Consider the following 18,396-nt stretch of genomic DNA (forward strand, 5'->3'; position numbering starts at 1 on the left):
TTCCCATTTTGCCAAATCACTTAACTTTAGTTTAAAGTTGCCTTCATATATGTGTATGCATTCTTTGCCTTTTCTGACATTCTAATAGCTAGATTGATCATGTGCCCATTTTCCAAAACCCCCCCAACGCCGCCCACTTTAGTTTTCATTTGTCATCAAGAACGGTCATTTGGTCGTTATGCCAATTGCAATTGCATTCGACTTCAAAATTGAATTCTGCAATTCTGCCCCCATGCGAACAGGAGGTCATAAACGCACACCAGTGCACACTTGCTACCGTGCCACGCCCCCCTCCGCCTCCGCCTCCTGTGTGTTGTGTGGAATGCGCCGTCGTCATAACGCTACATAAATAAACCCATTGCAAAGCGCATTGCAGTTGCAGTTTCAGAGCCCCACTCCGGAGTTGCAATGGATGTGCATGCGGATTGGCACAAGAAGTACAGAAATGCAGCGGGACCTGGAGTGGATGGAGCTGGAGTCCATGGCCGTGGCCTAGAGCTGGTTCCGCTCGGAATGCGTTTCGAGGCTGGCATTGTGATGTGCCATTGGATTTTATAATCAACAATGCCAAACCAGTGACTCCCCAAACCCAAGCCCAAGCCCACTCGGATCCCCGGAATCCCAGATCCTTTGTCCTGCCGAATGTTGCTGCCGACTAGTTGGCTGCAATCCTGTTGCTGCTGGGCCATCATTTTAATTATACTGAGTGCCAATGAAGTCAATGGCGATAAGGCTAAAACGCCGTCGATTGATGCCGCACAACGGGGCGTTCGAGTGGCGAGTGCTGAATGGTGGGCAGGGCAACATCCTCTCTAGGATGTTATCCCGTTTTTACATTACCGACATCTGTGTGCGTTTCCACTGCATTTATATTTATTATATGTATGTTGGAGGTCACGGCGGCTTCGGTTACGGTCATGCAGGCCGGATATATTAGCAGGCGAACCTTGCGCCCCGCCTCTAACATCCCTGCAACACCTCACCCCCTACACCCCGCCACATCCATCCAATGAACCGCAAACACCAAATGTAAAAGGGAGATGCACTACAAATACACGGTTAGAAATTTTCTAAGACCTTGGTACGCATCTTCAGAACGGAGTAGTAGCTATTTATACATCAAATAGGAAGGGTGATGTGAAACAAAGGAGTGAGGCTGGCCATTATAATGAAAGATATTCAAATTATATATCATATATTATATATATATATATCCTTGCACCTAAACGGCATTGTGCCTTGCAGAGTACCTATTATCAAATCAGAAATGATAGTAAATTTCTGTAAGTGTACTGCACTGCCGCAAAACAGATGGACGGAGTCGGGCCGTGCCATATATTATTTTATATTATTATTATGGCGGGACGCAGGACATGGATCCGGACCGCACGGACACGGACATGCGGGAGGACTCGCACAAGTGGCCAGCGCCATTAGAGGATGCTGGCGAGAGGGGAGGTTTTGCAATCAATCCGCAGACATTAATATTTTTCGTGTTTCCAACCGCAAATTGTTGCGGCTGTTGCAGCGGCACTTCCGCCTTCTCCACCCCCAACCTCTCCAGCTCGCAGAATTGCTCGCCACCCCTGCCACTGCTGCCTTTCCTGCCACCACGACGGGCACCTTTCTCCACTCGGAGAGGGCTTTCGCAGACACAACCCTCGATGCGGATTGAGTGGAATCATAAATTAATTAAAAGAGATTTGTTTGCGGCTTCCAAAGGATTCTGCCAGCCGCCAAAAACAACTCGCAGGATAGCAGAAAGAAAATGTGCGTTTCTCGCTCCTTCTCCCTCTCCCTTTCTCTCTATCACCGTCTCGCTCACTCGCTATGTGTGTGGGCTCTATGAAATTAAAGCAACATTTTTCGTAATGCCCGGCAAAGAACAAAATTAATTAGCCTAATTGTAAGGGCGGACGGACATGTCGGGGGGCAGACGGCTCTGAGCCAACCGAACGAAACGAAACGAAGCGAAATGAATGAATGAATGGAGGGAATGAATGAGATGAGATGAATATATAGAAGGAATTTATATTGCACAACATTCGAGCCAGTGGTGTAGTTAACAAAAAGGGGTCCAGCGGGTATAGATTATCTTCTGAAAGGGAACTACACGTTAAATCCATTAATCCACAACTCTAGCAGAGCGAATTATAATAAAAATCATCTAAAATAATAAGCCATATAGGATTATCTTCTAATCGGGCAGAAACTAAAGGGGAAGTATTTCTTTAAGTTTTCCCAGGTTTTAAGCACCACCTCAATTTATCAATGTGTTCAATTCGGTTTTTGAACTTTGCGAGGGTCTCGCTTTTGCAAATCTCAGCAATCTGACGTCAACTAATGACAATAAATCGGTGCGAGTCGGACTCTGAAAAAGCCTTTTGCCTTGCAGTCTTTGGAAAGTGATAAATGGACATGCCTAAGTAAAAACAGAAATCAAATTAAAAAGCCAAATTATACATATTTGTTATAGGAGAAAGGCCCCGAGCAGCGGGATTGACACAATTGAATAATCAGCAAACAAACAGAGCCACAGAAATGACTTCCATGAGCCAATCCATTAGTCATCTCCCTCGACTCTTCCGGTCGGGGTTTTCCGTTCTGCAACCCCGAACTACGCCACTGATTGCCTGGCGCTGAGGTTTTACACTTTTGGCCCATTTGTTAGGTTTTTCTTACCCTCGAGCGCCATACGCCCTGCGCCCTGCGTCGTGTGCGGTTTTTATTTCGCTTTGGCAGACCGAAATTGTAACAACGTATTTGACGCGTCACAAATGAAAATCTAAAAGATTAATTAGCTCAAGTTTTTGTTGGGCGCGCGCCTCGCTGACGAAAATTCGAGCGTAAATCTGCCAGGACTTACCGAGCGCAGGGAATCCACCAGCCGGGGATCAGGCTTGCCCCACCCACGCGCCCCATCGCATCGCACCCTCTTGATTCTGGGGTAAAAGTTGAAAATCTGCTGGCAAAGCGCCTTTTCGTGGTGCGGCACTCACTTCGCTCTGCGAGTGTAATAAATTTTAAGTCCTAATCAAAGTTGACAATAATAATAAAGTTAATAATGTTATTTAGCGTCCTCGCCCTCTAACGCTCTGTATCTTATATCTTATGTCTTATCTTGCAGCGACTCGAACCCCGTGCTTATATCATCGCCGCCCGAATTGGCCGGAATGACACTGGAGGCACGTCTGATATCCTACGACTGGGAGAATCAATTTGGCGAATTCCAGGAGGCCACACGCAAGGGCAGCTTCAAGCCCATTTGCTGGGGGGCCAAGAATCATGTGGTGCCGGTAAGTTAAAGCCAGACTTTTCGATTTATGCCCGATGATATCGGCGATGGTCCGGAGATGGAGTGCTCTACTTTTCTACCAACGACTGCCAAGATGGGGATTGTCCCCGTCCGCTTTGTCACAGTTGAAATCGCATTAACCCTTTTTATCTATCTGGGCATCTCAATCTCGTCCTTCTTACTTCGCCATTCGCCCTAATCGCAGGGAGCATTTCGCTCGTCCTGCTGCTTTACATCCATCAGCTTAATCAGCTAAATTGCTAGACAATATCTGGGATAATTTTTCTTGCTGCCATTTGATGGCTCCACCCACTCCCACACCAACACACCCACAGCAGCAGGACCCAGACAAGTGCTCATTTATTCATTGGGCGGGGTGAGCGGCGTGGTACAGCAGGAGAGTTAAAGCAGAAAAGACATTAGGGCCAACCCACGGCCCCACGTTCCCACATCCCCACGTCCACCGGTTGGGGCAAAATGCGGGTAATGTCTACCGGAAACCGCACGTTATAAAGTGCAATCAATTGCATTGCGGCCATGGGCAGCGTTCGTTCGAGTTTGTTAGGCGCCACTTTACGGCAGTCTAGAGTATGTAGTATTGAGTATGTAGTATGGAGTATGGAGTGGATAGTGCATGGTGGAAGTGGCACTGGATGGTGGGCCTCCCTTTTCGTAGACCAAGTCACATATATCAGGCCAACACACGTACGACTTCGACAACGATCATTCTAATGGGTCACACAGTGAGGCGAGCCGGAACAGGACCAAGCCGGCGGACGACTCCCAACCAGCTGGCCCTAATTCACGTCCAAAATGGTTTAGACCAACTGACTGAATGCTCCCATATGAGCATGATTCTCTCGCATTCTCTTTCTCCGCTTTGCTGGCTCGGCCTTTAATACTTTGCACTGTGGAAATTGTGGGAAATTGCTTAAGTTGGGAATTGTTGCCATTTTTATGCCACCGCCTTGGCCAGGCGTCCACTTTGTGTTTTCGCCTCCGGCTCCGACTCCGACTGAGGCTCTGGAGCAAAATTATCAACGCTTGAATTGCCATCGATTTTCCGTGCTATTGCGTTAAATATTGTTGGCCGTTTCAGCTCGGTTCAGCTAGGGCACCGCCATTTTTTGCCGCTGTCCTTTAGTCAATAATTCATTGAAGAACTCAGCCGGAGGCATCTCCACTGACCTCCCACTTGACGGACAGGCCCATCGAATTTGTAAAAGCCCTCCAAGCGCCCAAATTAGCAGAGAAGCAAGCAAAAAAAAAACCAGTAGTGTGTGTGCTCGGGCAAGAGGTGAACGGCAGTTAAATGTAGCGGAAAATATACAGCGGCAAAAAGGTGACAAAGGAGCAAAAGAAGTCTGTGATTAGTTTTCACAAAGCTCCCAGATCCCCAGGGTTCGGTGAATCGGAAGGCCTAGTTCCCGCTCACAAAAAGATTTCGAGCTGATGGGGCTCAGTGAGCAAGGGGATTCAGCCCGATAAATTCCGGAAGCTTAACCAACTGGGAAATGCCCTTAAAGTTGAATGATTGATATCGCGTTATGAGCGGAGCTGCTTGCTCCGCACACAGCGCAATCAAGACTTTTGCACCTACTCCTTAATACAAAGTCCTCTTTTTGGGTCGAGTTAATTAGCATAACATTAAATATGGTAGCGCACTTTTTTGGGCAGCTTTGGCTTTCAAAGCCGGCAAAGCGGAGCCCACAAAAAAGGCCAAAGCCAAAGCAGGCCAACCTAATTAGCATGTCAATCTCTGCACACAGACACGGGAAAAGCTATGGCCTAGCTTTGGGGCAGCCAGGAATTGAGACCAGAGCGAGCTATTAAAGCCTCAAATTTATGCATAACACAAAATTGCACATTTTATGCTGTTCAACCTGAATGGCCATGGAAACAAACAAACACACATTCCTTTTCAATTAAAATTAAAATGTCTGTCGGTGGTGGCAACAAGGCGAACGCTTCGCAAACCCACACCTCCACACCTGCAGGTGGACTTGGATGTGGATGTGTCTGTCAAGCATTTGGCTGCTCCCATGGAATCCCAATCCCTCTCTGCTTCTATTCGGTCCTCTTTTGAGCGTCCCCAAAACGATTCACAAAATGCCTTTTCAAAAATTCAACAACCAACAACGAGCTCTGCCATCGTCGTCGTCGTGGCCGTCGTCCGATTTGCATAATATTATTAGTAAACACTCGTTATGAAGTCAGCCACGCCCACCGACCACCGGCCACCGGCCACCGATGTCCGCCCCTCATACAAATGCAGACATTCGCTAGATTTAGATTTTCGACTGGGCATAAAATATTTGACCGCAGCGCAAGTCCCAGGATCTCCCCGCAACCACCTATTTATAAACACAAATTTATTCAGCGTAATTAAAACACAAAATTTCGCAGTGAATTCACTGGGGACTCCAGGAGTAAACACCGCGTGGGCGTGGGAATCGGGGGAAGTGGGTGTGGAACCTGCTCCAGAGCTTCATTGTTCTGCAATTGTCCCGGGGTTCTACTTAAACTTGTGTGCTGTTTACCCTGTCTCCTTTGAATCTCTGTTTCGAAAATGTTTTTGCTTTGATTAGGATTTTTGATAATATTATTTGGCTCTTGGAATGTTAGTATTCACTCTTTCAAAAGTTATTATAATAAAACGTTAAGTTATTATAATAACACGGATAAATTGCAAATAAGGTAAACATGGATTTGAGAATTCCTTATTTTAGTTTTGTTAGCTTGAAATACAAATACGAGTAATTTAAGTAGAATTTCTTTGGGCTGAAATCAATGGCGGTACAACCTAAATTTGGCCCCAATTAATTCCATGTTGGTCGAAAGAGAGTATCCCTATGTCAGTTGTCCTTGGTGTGGGTCCTTTACCTTTTTTGTTGCACTGTCAACGGCATAAATAAGATTTTCAATTTCCTCGCTGGCTCCTCCGTCTCGGAAGGACATCAGCCGAAAAAGCGTTGGAAAAGGAGAAAAATGTAATTAATGTCGTAATTTATTATATACAGATCTAGAGCCACAGCCGCTAATGTTTGCCATTTCCTTCTCTTTATCGCCCCACAGGGCTCCGAGTTCCTCGAGGGCTACAGCATAAATGTGACCAAGACGTACAAGAAGCACCGGCGGTGCAAACCCAAGCGGCCCCTGGCCCCGCCCACCGAGCGCACCGCCCCGCCGCCCGCGTCCGACCTCAGCGAGCTCCCGGTGCTCCACGAGCTGGACAACAACAACATCATCGAGGGAGCGGCGCGGAGCAGTCGCAGCTCGGCGACCGACGTCCACAGCTTGAGCCGCGGAAGCGGGCGCCACTTCATCAGCTGCCTGCTCTGGCTGGGCGCCTCGTCCTGGTGGCTTCTGCTGATGCTCAGGACGTGAGGGGATTGAAAGGGATTCGGCGGCAGACGAAGCAGCAGCACCACAGGCACCACCGTCTCAATACACTAAACTAACCATACAGCTGAAGTGCAGATGAAAATCAGTGAAAAGCGAAAATAGGGTACTGAAATAGCAAACGCAACTCAACTACAGCTCTCTCTCTAACTACAAATGACATCTCTTAATCCTACTACAGATACAGATACATATACAGATACAAATAGAAGCAGAATGAAAATGCGGAAAAGAGGAAAACATGAAATATTCATAATAAGCTAGCGTATAACAGCTTTTCCAGACCCCCAACCCCGTACACCTGCTAGTCCCTGACGCCCATTTATTTAAGCTCCTCCCTCCACAGTTTTGTTGATTTTGTTCTAGAGTTTTAGTAAATTATTAATGATTTTTTTAAGTAGTCTAAGCTGAAAACAAAATAAAAACAAATGTCAAAAGCAAAAACTAAATCAAGAAAATGAAAAATATGAAAAAAACTAAAAAATAAGGAATACCATGTCGAGAAAAACCGAAAAGCAATAATTAGTTGTTGTTGTCGTTATAAAATATACAAAATGCGAAATTGTAAAAGATACAGATATTATAGATATACACCGTGGCTACATATATAGCAGTCATTCCTTCAACCATAACAGATATAAACCATACACCTATATTTAGATATCTATGTATACATATAGGGTCTGACTTATGTAAAGCTTGAGCGTCTGATGGGTTTTGTTGGGCATTGCAAGAAACAATCGTAGAAGGGAAAGGCATCAAGTGGCAAGTAGAGGAGCGTGCATCAGGCCCTTCATCCCTCCCCCGGTTAAGTTTAGTCCGAGCTACTAGGTGGAACTAAGTTCGAGCGGAATCATAGATACATCACTCAAGCAAAACACACACACAAACAAAGACACAAGCATGCATGAACTTTATACGTCCATTTAAGAGAAGCAAATCGAGAGAGACAGAAAGGATTTAGTTAAACGTAACTTTAGAAAAGACTTGGATGAATTTACTCTGTTTTGCAAAAGACTAAGAAGGGAAATTAATTAACGGAAAGCGAGAGCTAACTCACACAATTAAATTTAGTAATTTAGGCTGATTTAAAGGCAAGTTGCAGTAAGGACGCAAATGAACCGATATATTTTGACACCTGATTATTCGTTTTTGGGAACGCTGTCAACTCACAACTATCCATTCAATCTGACTGCAATTTGCATGTATCTTATTCCTTTCGTTAACCTATTCAAATGACACTACACTCGCGCTTTTTGCTAAGTTTCATTCAGTTACCTAATGCAAATCTACCTGCTCTTTCAACTACAAAACGAAATTAAGGAAAAGAAGCATAAATATTCAGAACACTCAAAGTGTTGCCTCCTCTCTTTCTTACTCGCTGTCGTTCTACTATAACTCTACGTTTAGCACGATAGGCTATAACTTTCTAGACCTAAGTTGTAAATATATAGTACTCTAGCGGACGGAGGACGGGAAACTAATTGGATAAATGGAAAGGTGGAGAGAAGCATTATACAGGGTGTGTGATTAGGTAAGGCTCTCGATCAACTCGATCAGCTCGATTAGCTCGATCGGCTCTAGCAGTTCTAGGCGTAGTATTGGATGTCCCTATAGGTTCTACCTTTAATTACATACGGATGCGGATAGACAGTTAGGGGACACTTAGAAGTGTTCCACGGCGCCGCCAAGATCTGCTCGAAGTAGTAAAAATATACCATATACATACGACATAAATATAAAGTACATTTATATATACACATACGATAACTATAACTATAAAGTCTATATATACAATACCATACATCTATAAGTAGTTACGTGGTTCGTAGTTGTAAATGTGAATGTGAGTATTTTATACAAAACAGAAGGAAACGAAATAAAAAAGCAAATAAAGCAAAGCATAAAGCGATAAAAAGAAGAACATTTTTATACCAAAAGAAAAGATGATGATAAGCCCCCTTGAAGCGATCGCGAACAGTCGCACGCTATATATACAAATCATATATATTTTAGGATAACTGATGTAACTAAGATTAGTGGCAAGTTGGCGTAAACAGAAAGCAAATGCAAAGTTGAAACAATCAAAATAACATTTAAACAACAAGCGGCAAAGAGGAAACACTTTTTTGCGCTTAACTATTAAAAGTTTGCCTCACACAGACACACACACGCACACGCACACACACACTGACATCCCAGTTAGCGGAAAAAGTAAAACTTTGCTGCAGCCAGAAACGCGGCCTTTATATAGTATATGGGCCATCCTGTTTTTGAGGTTTTCCCACTTGTCGGGTAACTTTTTAATGGACCCTCTTCTCATCCCGAGTCCCATGCCTTCCAGTTAAACGCCGGCGCCTTCAGCCGTGCCGGCAGCCCCAACTAGGTCTAATTAGGAGCGATGAGCAACCGACATCGTTCTCATAGTTTTGGCATTCGATTCGCCCGCTGTGTCCTTTGTCATAGCAACCTGGCCACTTTTTCCGTTGCCTCTTTTTACCTTTGTTTGGCACATTAATTAAACTTCTTGCCCGGAAAAAGCAGAGGAGGAAACTGGGCAAAAACAAGGCGCACAATTACAAAGGCAGCGGAAGGAAACTAAAACGAAAACATTCCTTCTTTGGCTCGCCAATTGAAAATTAGTTTGGCCAACTGGCAAACAGACAGACACACAACACACTCAGTCACACACAAAAACGGAGGGAAATGTATTCATATAATTTAATGAAATGCAAACAACAAAAACGGTTTTGGAAAATGTACTTGCGATAGAAACGATAAAAAAGTCGGAAAATAGTTTCAAAAACTACTTATACAAAACGTAATAAAGGGGAACCAGACGAAAGCTAAAATAAAATAATCCAAATAAAGCTAAATACACAGGAACACAAATACACCGGAGAAGCGCATTGGCAAAGCAAAAGATAGCCGGAAATGGAGACCAGGGGTCGGGGAAAGGTGTCTCGGGGACACAAGCTGATTAGGGGCTGCATCATCCTGACCGAGATTCACGAAGATTAATCCAATGAATCGGGCTTCTTGACCGAATGGCCCTGGGACGATAGGAGCAGAATACTCGAAACCCGAAGCGCAGCTTTAGAGTCCATCTCTTCTGCCCGGTTTCGGCCATTCTCAGGCTCTGGTGGCTCAATGCTTTGTCCGGCACGGCCACTTGGCTCTGTCATCTAGCCGCCTATAAGCATTTAACATTTTTCCACTCCGCTTTGACCCACTCTGACTATGGTCCTTTGTTGGCGCAGAAAAAGGTGAAGCGGGGCACTCCATTCAGGAAACTAATAAGTTTTTAAAACTGACCCAATTAGCTCGTTTAACTTGTTTCCCCATTCTGCCGGCGCCTCAAAGACACCTTTTGTTCATCTGCTCAAAGGCATCTCGAGAAAAAGGAAAAGAATAGCCCGATTCACTAGGATGCAGTTTGGAGGCTGTCAAGATGGCTAAGTAAGAAACACGGAAACACACCCTCACACTGAGAAAACAATATAGCATGTTAGTAGTATCAAGTGTATATGTTCTTAGGCCCTCTATTGAAAGTTTTTATTTTGCGGAAGCGGGAAGGCGAAGAAGCGAATGAATGTGAAAATGAGGAAAGACGGGAAACGAAAACAAAACACAACCTACCTAAAGCGATAAACAAAACCTAACTATTTTTAGTGTGTACCTTGATTTTTTCATAGCAAAAGAAGCCCTAAGCCAAGATGGCATGTGCAGCGGGAGATCCCAGGAAAACTAATCTTAATAGATATATATGAGAAATAACGTAAAAGTAAAAGCAATAATGAGCAAACGCATAGCTATCAATAGGAAGATCGAGAGGTAGGCTAAACAAATACTCTAACTCTAGGCAAACGATAACAGTAAGGCATAGTTGACGATCGACGGAAGAAACGTGTAGCATACTTTTTTGGGCAGCCTATTGGCGGAAACGGAAATGGAAGTGAATCGATCTATTACTGGTCGGAATTGAAGAAGGGAAAGCAAATGGGAACAGGAACGGGGCGATTAAAAGAGATATGAAAAAGGCAGAAATTGCATATGATTAAAGCGTAAAACAAAAACTATTTTAAAGTAGAGCAGTTTGCAAAAATATTTAAATGTGTCGTTAGAAAACCCCCAAAAATTGTAGTTGCATTGTCGTTAGCCATAGTAGAAAAGTTGCATATTGAATACGAGGACACAGGAGCTAAAAGGAAATGATCGAAGAAGCATACATACCATACATCAATCAAAGAGAACTAACATAGCCGGCATCTTAGAAACATCATCAGTATTTGTGTATAAGCCCTGCATGAAACGAAATACATACAAACAGGCCCACATAGATACATAAACATATGCATACCAACATTAATATATCGTAACGTACGGATAAATATAGCTAAGCCCAACCACCCAGTAACCCAAAGCTGTCCCCCGAACAAACATATAGATCAATCCCCTGAAAGGAACTTTAAATACAGCCCGTTAAAAGGATAACAACACTTGATCATAAGCAATAGACATCAGAATCGAGCTCTGCGAGAACGGAGGCAACTGTACTTGACACTTGAGTACGAGGACAGCGAAAAACCAAAGTTAGTACCTCCTAAATACCAGTAAATCACTAAATCCCCTAACGGGCTTTCCTTAAGCGCTCTTCAGTCGCCGCCAACTGGCCCGCACACTTTCAGTTCGAATGACCTCAAGCTGAGCTCGACCTTACCTCAATCTGTCAAAGGTTAAAAGCAAGCGGTTGCCTCTACTCTCACAGCCAAATCAACACTCACGAACAGCCACACACCGACACAGTTAGAAACCAGACATTTTTGATACCGAACTAAATGATAATGATTATTGAGAACCGGAAGCAGAGTGAGGAGAACAAAAGGACGTCGGACGAACATCATTTACGAGTATCTATTGTGAACTACATTGTTTGATTGAGAGCTAAGTTCCGACTACTACAACCACTACTCTCTATGAATGTTTTTAAGTTATCACTAAAATAATTTTGTAATATACTAAACCGCAAGCTAAGCAACTTTTACTATAACAACAAATGATGAAAACCGAAAAAGTAAAAGCAAAACAAACAATAAAATAAAATATATATTAAATATATATATACATATATATATATAGAAATTAAACGTGTTTCATTGTCTCAGCTGACCGTCTTGGGAAAAGTTCAACTTGAATGGATTTAAAAAAAATAGTTTAATTTTTGGCAACCACTTTTTAATTGAAATTGTGTTTTCGTAGCGCCTACAAAAGTTCGGGTACTCGTACAAATATTTCAGTGCATAGGTAGATTATACCCTCTTAAATTCCTATGTATTTATTTATGCAAATTTAGTTAAATGCAAATTAATTACATAACTGCCTGTAAAGGCTGAAAACGTTGCCAAATGAAAATGTTTATAAACTGCAACAACAAAAACAGCAGCTCGGCGACTTCGCACACGTACGCGCGTACTTTAATATAAACAAGCCGAACGGAAAAACGGGTAAAAGCGAGGTAAGCCTCGAAGCAAAAATTATTTTTGCATCATTAATTTACATTTATATTCAATTAAAGCGCAAACACATTGCCGGGAGAGGCCACCAATGGGGGTTCTGCAGTTGTGCCTACCACGCCGCTGGGCGTGGCACTGGGCAAACACCCGGCAGAACCCGGCCAAAACGCGAAAGCAATGGTTCTCGAAAGGCGAAATCAGCCAGGAAAAATAATATTGAAATAAAGTCGGGTGAAAAATTGTCCCACATTTAACCAGTGCGAAATTCGAAGTGGCTCTAGGAGGATGTAGCACGGAAATGGGGCTATGAGCTAACCATTTACTTCATCTTTGTAATTTTGGAAAGTTCTTTAATGTATATTGTAAGATACTTCGTGATCTTCGGATCTTTAAAGGACTCTTCCTCATTAATCAGATAGCTATTCTTGTTGGGCTTGTCGAAGTCCCCAAAAAAGTGGGTGTGAACAGTGCACTGTACACTGCAGTGTACACATAAAAAAACCAATAAATAAAAATATTAAATACCATGTAATACAAAACCTTGTTCATTAGTTGGCAAACATATAAAAAAGGTAAATTATAATATTTATTCGAATTTTAAGGGTAATCAATCGGGAAATCAGATTGCGCTCTTCAGGCTCTTATGGCGGATATCCTTTAGCTATACATATATAAAGCTTATCAATTTGCCTATCAGAGCTTGTTGCACTCCATCATTTGGCCAGGCTGCCGAAGGCAAAATCGCTTTTCAGCTCATAAACCATTTCTATTAATTAACCATTTAAAACACGCATTTGCACATTTGCCATGGCCACTTAAACTGTGTCAACAAACAAAGAGGAAAAACGGCAGTGAGCCAGTGCGACGGAGAGTTTGTCAACTTTCTGACCAAGCCCTGAGAGTATTTAAACAATTATCGCCAAAGTGCATAAAAAGTGTGTGTTTGTGCCCCGATATAAACAGCTCAAATTTCGAGTAGTGAGCGAGTTTGTTTATTTATTTATTCATTCAGCACGCCTTTCCAGCCGCGGCGATTCATCGATTGCGGTTGGTTTTGGCCCTGTGTGAAATCAGTTTAAGTCCTTTTTGCTGGTTTTGCTTTGGCCGGGCAGTTGCAGTTATTAAAATTACTCTGCAAAGTGATGCGCATTTATAATAATTTGCATATTAAATTATTTTCAATGGCAGGACAATGATTTTCCGATTCGGCCGCGGGGACGCCGACAAATGATAAAATAGCCTCAAAGACGCAAACAAACAACGGCAGGATAAAAATCGCACAAAATCGAATTAAAAAGCGTTTAATGTGCCAGGGATTTAAGCTCAGGGTGTCGGCGTTGGACGGGCGTGTCATTATTTGCGATATATAATCTGCAATCGTTTGCCATTTTATCCCCAACTTTTTATGATCATTAAGCAATGCTTTAATTTTTTACGAAAACAATATTCGATTGCATAAAATGGCTTTCAATGGAATTATGTGAACAAAACATCGAAATCCCACTGGGCAGAGAGAATAAGAGTTATGTGTCGGCTTGGCAAATTGCCAGCAGTGCGTATACTTAATGAGCTCAGGCCAATCGAATGCGTTGTGGCGAGCATTAAATTAGAGGACTTTAAAAGCGATTCAGCTGAAACACCTTCAATCACACCCATCAATATCCTCGCAATCCAATTTCTCCCAACCGGATCACCGCCAGCTACCTCGTCAACACCCCGCAAACTATCAAATCTCATTTGCCTAACACTTTTCGATCCCTTGATGAAGTTGGCACGGCAACTTTGCAGCCACATAAGTTGGTAGCTCGTTGGTGGGAGGGTGTACGTTCAAATGGGTATTGGGAAATTCGAACCCAACACTTGAAACTCACTCAAACACTTGGCATAATGCGAGCCTAAAAGCGTGCCACATTTGTAAGCCAACACTTAGCAGGGGGTGGAAAGGGACGGAAAGGGTGGAAATTATGCAGCAGAAATAGAAATAAAATGTAAAATGCTGTCACATTCGATTCGAGTGGCAATACCAACAGGACGGACCAGGAAACAACACCTAAAAGAATTTCAATAATTTCCCCAGCAATTCCTGCTGACAAGTCTCGCATTTCTATAGCCATTAACCCTTTTTATGGTAGCCAGTAGCCACGACACACCCTATTACCTGGATACCTGGATACCTGGGCATTTGCCAGCCGAAATTTTAGCATATTTCCACAGTTTATATGCCAAATAATGCCGAACTGTGCATTTCTAATAGACGAAAGCCAATTTCAGCACTCTCATCATCAGCATCCACCCATTCCACCCACACGAGTAATAAAAATCTAAATTTCAAAGCAGCCTGCCAAACATCATCGAGGAAAGGAACGACTGGGTGGGGCAGGACCTTCCGAGTGACAGAAATTTTCGACAAAAGTCTTGGGCGAGGGCCTAAGGACGAAGAACGAAGAGGTATTTAGGTGCGGCCAGGACAGGTGCAGCAGGGACACCTCTGTGACAAGCCAAGGCATGCCAAAATCTATGCCTTCCGAGTCCGATGACGAGACCTGCCCCCCATCCACGCCTGGATGCACCCGGTCCCTTTATGTCTGTCTGTGGTTTTTGATTCCGACATGGCATGCCAGCCACCTGCATGTGGGGTGCATTCCCGTAGTGCAGGGCAGCAGCTGGTCGTAAAGTGCAATAATGCCCGAATTTATGCAAGTCGAGTGTAATAAAAATATGCATAATTCTGCAATAAATGATCTTAAGAAAAGCACACACCCAAAAGCCTCTGCTTACTTTTCCACTTCCTCAAGTGCATCCAGGCGACCAAATGTGTCGAAAACTCAGGTCTTTGGTTAATTTTTCATGTGAGTGTGTCAAAGGTTTTTACTCTAATCAGGCATTTTCTAAAAAGAATATTGTTTGGAACAAATATTTATATAAAAAGTGCACTATAAGATAAGTTATTAATTTTTAATTTGTGTATATTTAATTTTAGAGATCCCTCAAATATAGTGAAAATTGAAAAGTCCAGGTTGCACTCCATTGGAAACTTCACTGTGGCCAAGTTAGCTACCTTGGTTACTTTGTCGGCTGGGGTTTTATGTCTTCATGGCCTGCTGCTATGTTGTTTAAGTGTTATGCGCTGCACCACCCCTCCGATCCTGATGCACTGACTCCCAGCGATACACTGATACCCAAAGAGGCTCATAAAGGGTGAAATCTTCTGGATTACAACGACGTGGGCGAAGCACAGGCGGGGTGATGGAGCAGGATGAAGCTTATTGCTCTGGCCATAACTGGCGCTGCTTTTGGTAAAACTTAAGCAGTTCGCAGGTGTTGCAACGAAATTGCAGTTTATCTAGCCAGCCATAGTTTCGTCCACCCATCCCATTTGCCACCCCCGGCAAGTTATCTTCGGCATATGTTGCGGGTCACGAGGAGGTGGCTTTTTAGGGGGAGATGGGCTGGCCGGACTCGCCAGAATGGCGCAGGAAATTAAGTTTTTGTGCTGTTGTATTGCGTAAATGGCTTTTTAGTTCCCACGGAAGTGAGTTGCATAAATTTCGCCCTAGTTCTCCTCGCCTTCTTTGGCCAAAAGCGCGTGTAAAAGCCATGAAATCGGAATCGAAAACGAAAACGAAACGAAACTAGCAAACGGAGATGATTGACGAAAAGCGGGAGGAGTAGGTGGCTCTATGGCTAATGGCGAATGGTAACTGGAGCAAGCATAAATCTTCATTCGAGTTTTCGCAGTCATGCTCTTCTCCCTTCTCCCCTCCGCCTCCTGCAGCTTTCATTTCATTTTTGGGTGTGCAACGAGACGTAAGCAGCTGCCACCCACTTTCCATTCTCCACCCGCCGACGAGGCGTAGAACAAAGGCCATTATGTACAGGTGCTGCTCGTCCAAAAGTGCCAAAACAAAGCAGACGCACTTGCTCACACGAACAACAACCGCCCCGTCCCCGCCTACGCAGCTCATACCCAAACACAAGGGCCACGGCGCAGACACATTGATTAATGAATTAATGAGCTAAACTTTGCACCTCAATGACAGAAAAGGCAGTGCGGCGGGTCGATCTCCTCCTGCTCCTGCCAAGTATTCCTGCTTTTAATGCCCGCGTCACGTCACGTTACGTTTGCCATTACGTTACTTCGCGTTGGAGCCGCCTCTGACCTCGGGGTGCTATCTATTGGTTCAAGGGGTCACTTGGTGGCTGCCTCTAGAGGAAGCTGTGGCTGCCAGATACCACATGACAAATATGTTTACTTGTACTTTCATGGAAATTTAAAACGAAATTTTTGCAATGATTGTACAATGCATGTAACATTGATTTAAACAACTATTACTACTTTTACTATTGATTATACACACTTGATGTTCAAGATATGTAACAATAATTTAAACAACTATTACCACTTCTGCTTTTACGTAATTAAAGAGCTGCCTCTTTCCGTATATATTTATTCCTCATTACGTTACTTTTAGCGCAATTTGCAAGGTGTAATAATGCAAACTCGCACCCCGGAGCACAATAAACGAAAATGCCACATGATTTGTAAAAACCCGTTTGTCATCAAGCTGGGGAAAAATCGTGGCATTTCCCTCTGTGATTTACATGAGCTGGCTCATTCCTCACGTGTCCATCCCCATCTCCATCTGGGTTAGGTTGCAGATCCTGCCAAGAGGCGTGCGGCAGACTACGAGCCAAGTCAACGTCAATGCTGCTGCTGACACGTGATAAAACGCTGCTCCGGCAGACACCCACCCACCCATCCACCCACCTGCCCCACTCCGTCGCCAGGACAGCGGTACGTTGTAGGTGAGCAGGGCACAAGGCATTAACATTTACAAGGCACACGCACACCTGCCCCCGCACAAGGTGGAGGAGGGGCATTGGTAGAAACAACAACCAAAACTTTGGCAATTCTTTTGTGTGAGGAACAGGGCACACCACACATGCAGCCCCTGCCCTCCATTATATGTACTATCCATCCATCCGCAAGGTGGTAATGTGCGGTCCAGCGGGGTGGGTGGGGCCGGAAGTGGGGCCACCGCCTTGAGGAAGCAACGGAAACTCCGTTACGGACACCCATGGATCCCTGCCTGGGGTCGGACGTTGCCATTAACGTTTCTATTGTGAGCTTTTGGCCTTAGCGAAATAAATAAAATTCGACAGTTGCGATGGACATCTTCAGACACCTCCACACGACGCCCCAGCCCCTCGACCCAACAAAGTGAAAACTCAAGCACTGCAAGAAAGTTAGAAACACATTAAGATTCGCCTGGACTCGAACTGTTCTAGGAGAACAGGAATGCTCTCTACTTTGCATAGTTTCGTTATTAGTGGAGGGATCTTGTTTTACTCCTGAAATAAATGTTTATACTAAAATCGTTGAGACAGAAGGTTACGTTTCCAACCTGCGAATTATACGGATATCCTTGGCCAGAATGACTTGTCATCGTCCTTACCATAATCGCTTTTTAGGCCCCACAAGCTGAATGTATATCCTGGAAGAATTGTTTGATTTACTCATCAATGCGTGTCTATGATAATATAGAACTATTCTATAGTATTTGAAGTAAAATTAAGGGATCTAGCTTAACTAAAAAAAGCTAAAACTGCATGGTTTCTAGTATGGACCTTAGTAATTTGATTCATTCACTTTGCGTAATATATTATTATATGTATATAATATAAAATAAATAAAATATTTTATACGATAAATTTACTTTGATTGATGTATTATATATTACTGAGGTGGAAAAGGCTCCTAACCAATTGTCGCGGGTTACATAACTTCTTCTATCGGAAGAAACATTAATAAAAACGGTAAAATATGTTCAAAATCTACATCCAAAGTTTCTGGTAATTTCATATTATTAAAATATTTAAATAGGAATAATAATGAACATGGTATTTACAAAATCCTCCTTGCTCCTTAAATACAATACTATAACTAACTATTTCGCAGGGGAATGATGACTGCTTAAATATTTTTCACAGTGGTCCAGAAAGTTTGTGGTTTTCAAATTTTGCAGACGATCCGAGGCCCAGGATGAATTCAGAGAAAACAACAAAAGAAGCTGTCTTCGGCTAGCCGAAGCTTATTTACCCTTGAAGCAAATATACATTTAAAAAAACATATGTATACTGATTAAGGACACATTGAACAAAGTTAAGGGATATATAAAATTAAAA

The 18,396-nt window shown here is 43.4% G+C and overlaps 1 protein-coding gene across 1 annotated transcript in view; it reads left to right on the forward strand.

Moving 5' to 3' along the window:
- Nucleotides 1-11,844, forward strand: part of LOC6739100 (MOXD1 homolog 2) — a 113,601-nt gene extending 101,757 nt beyond the window's left edge. Inside the window, exons 10-11 of the mRNA XM_016171927.3 lie at nucleotides 3,128-3,296; nucleotides 6,371-11,844. Of these exons, the coding sequence (XP_016032941.2) occupies nucleotides 3,128-3,296; nucleotides 6,371-6,682 (481 nt within the window). The 3' untranslated portion in view covers nucleotides 6,683-11,844. The remainder of the gene's footprint in view (nucleotides 1-3,127; nucleotides 3,297-6,370) is intronic.
- The last annotated feature ends 6,552 nt before the right edge of the window (nucleotides 11,845-18,396 follow it).

The sequence above is a fragment of the Drosophila simulans genome, chromosome 3L (assembly GCF_016746395.2).
Source record: "Drosophila simulans strain w501 chromosome 3L, Prin_Dsim_3.1, whole genome shotgun sequence".
NCBI lineage: Eukaryota > Metazoa > Arthropoda > Insecta > Diptera > Drosophilidae > Drosophila > Drosophila simulans.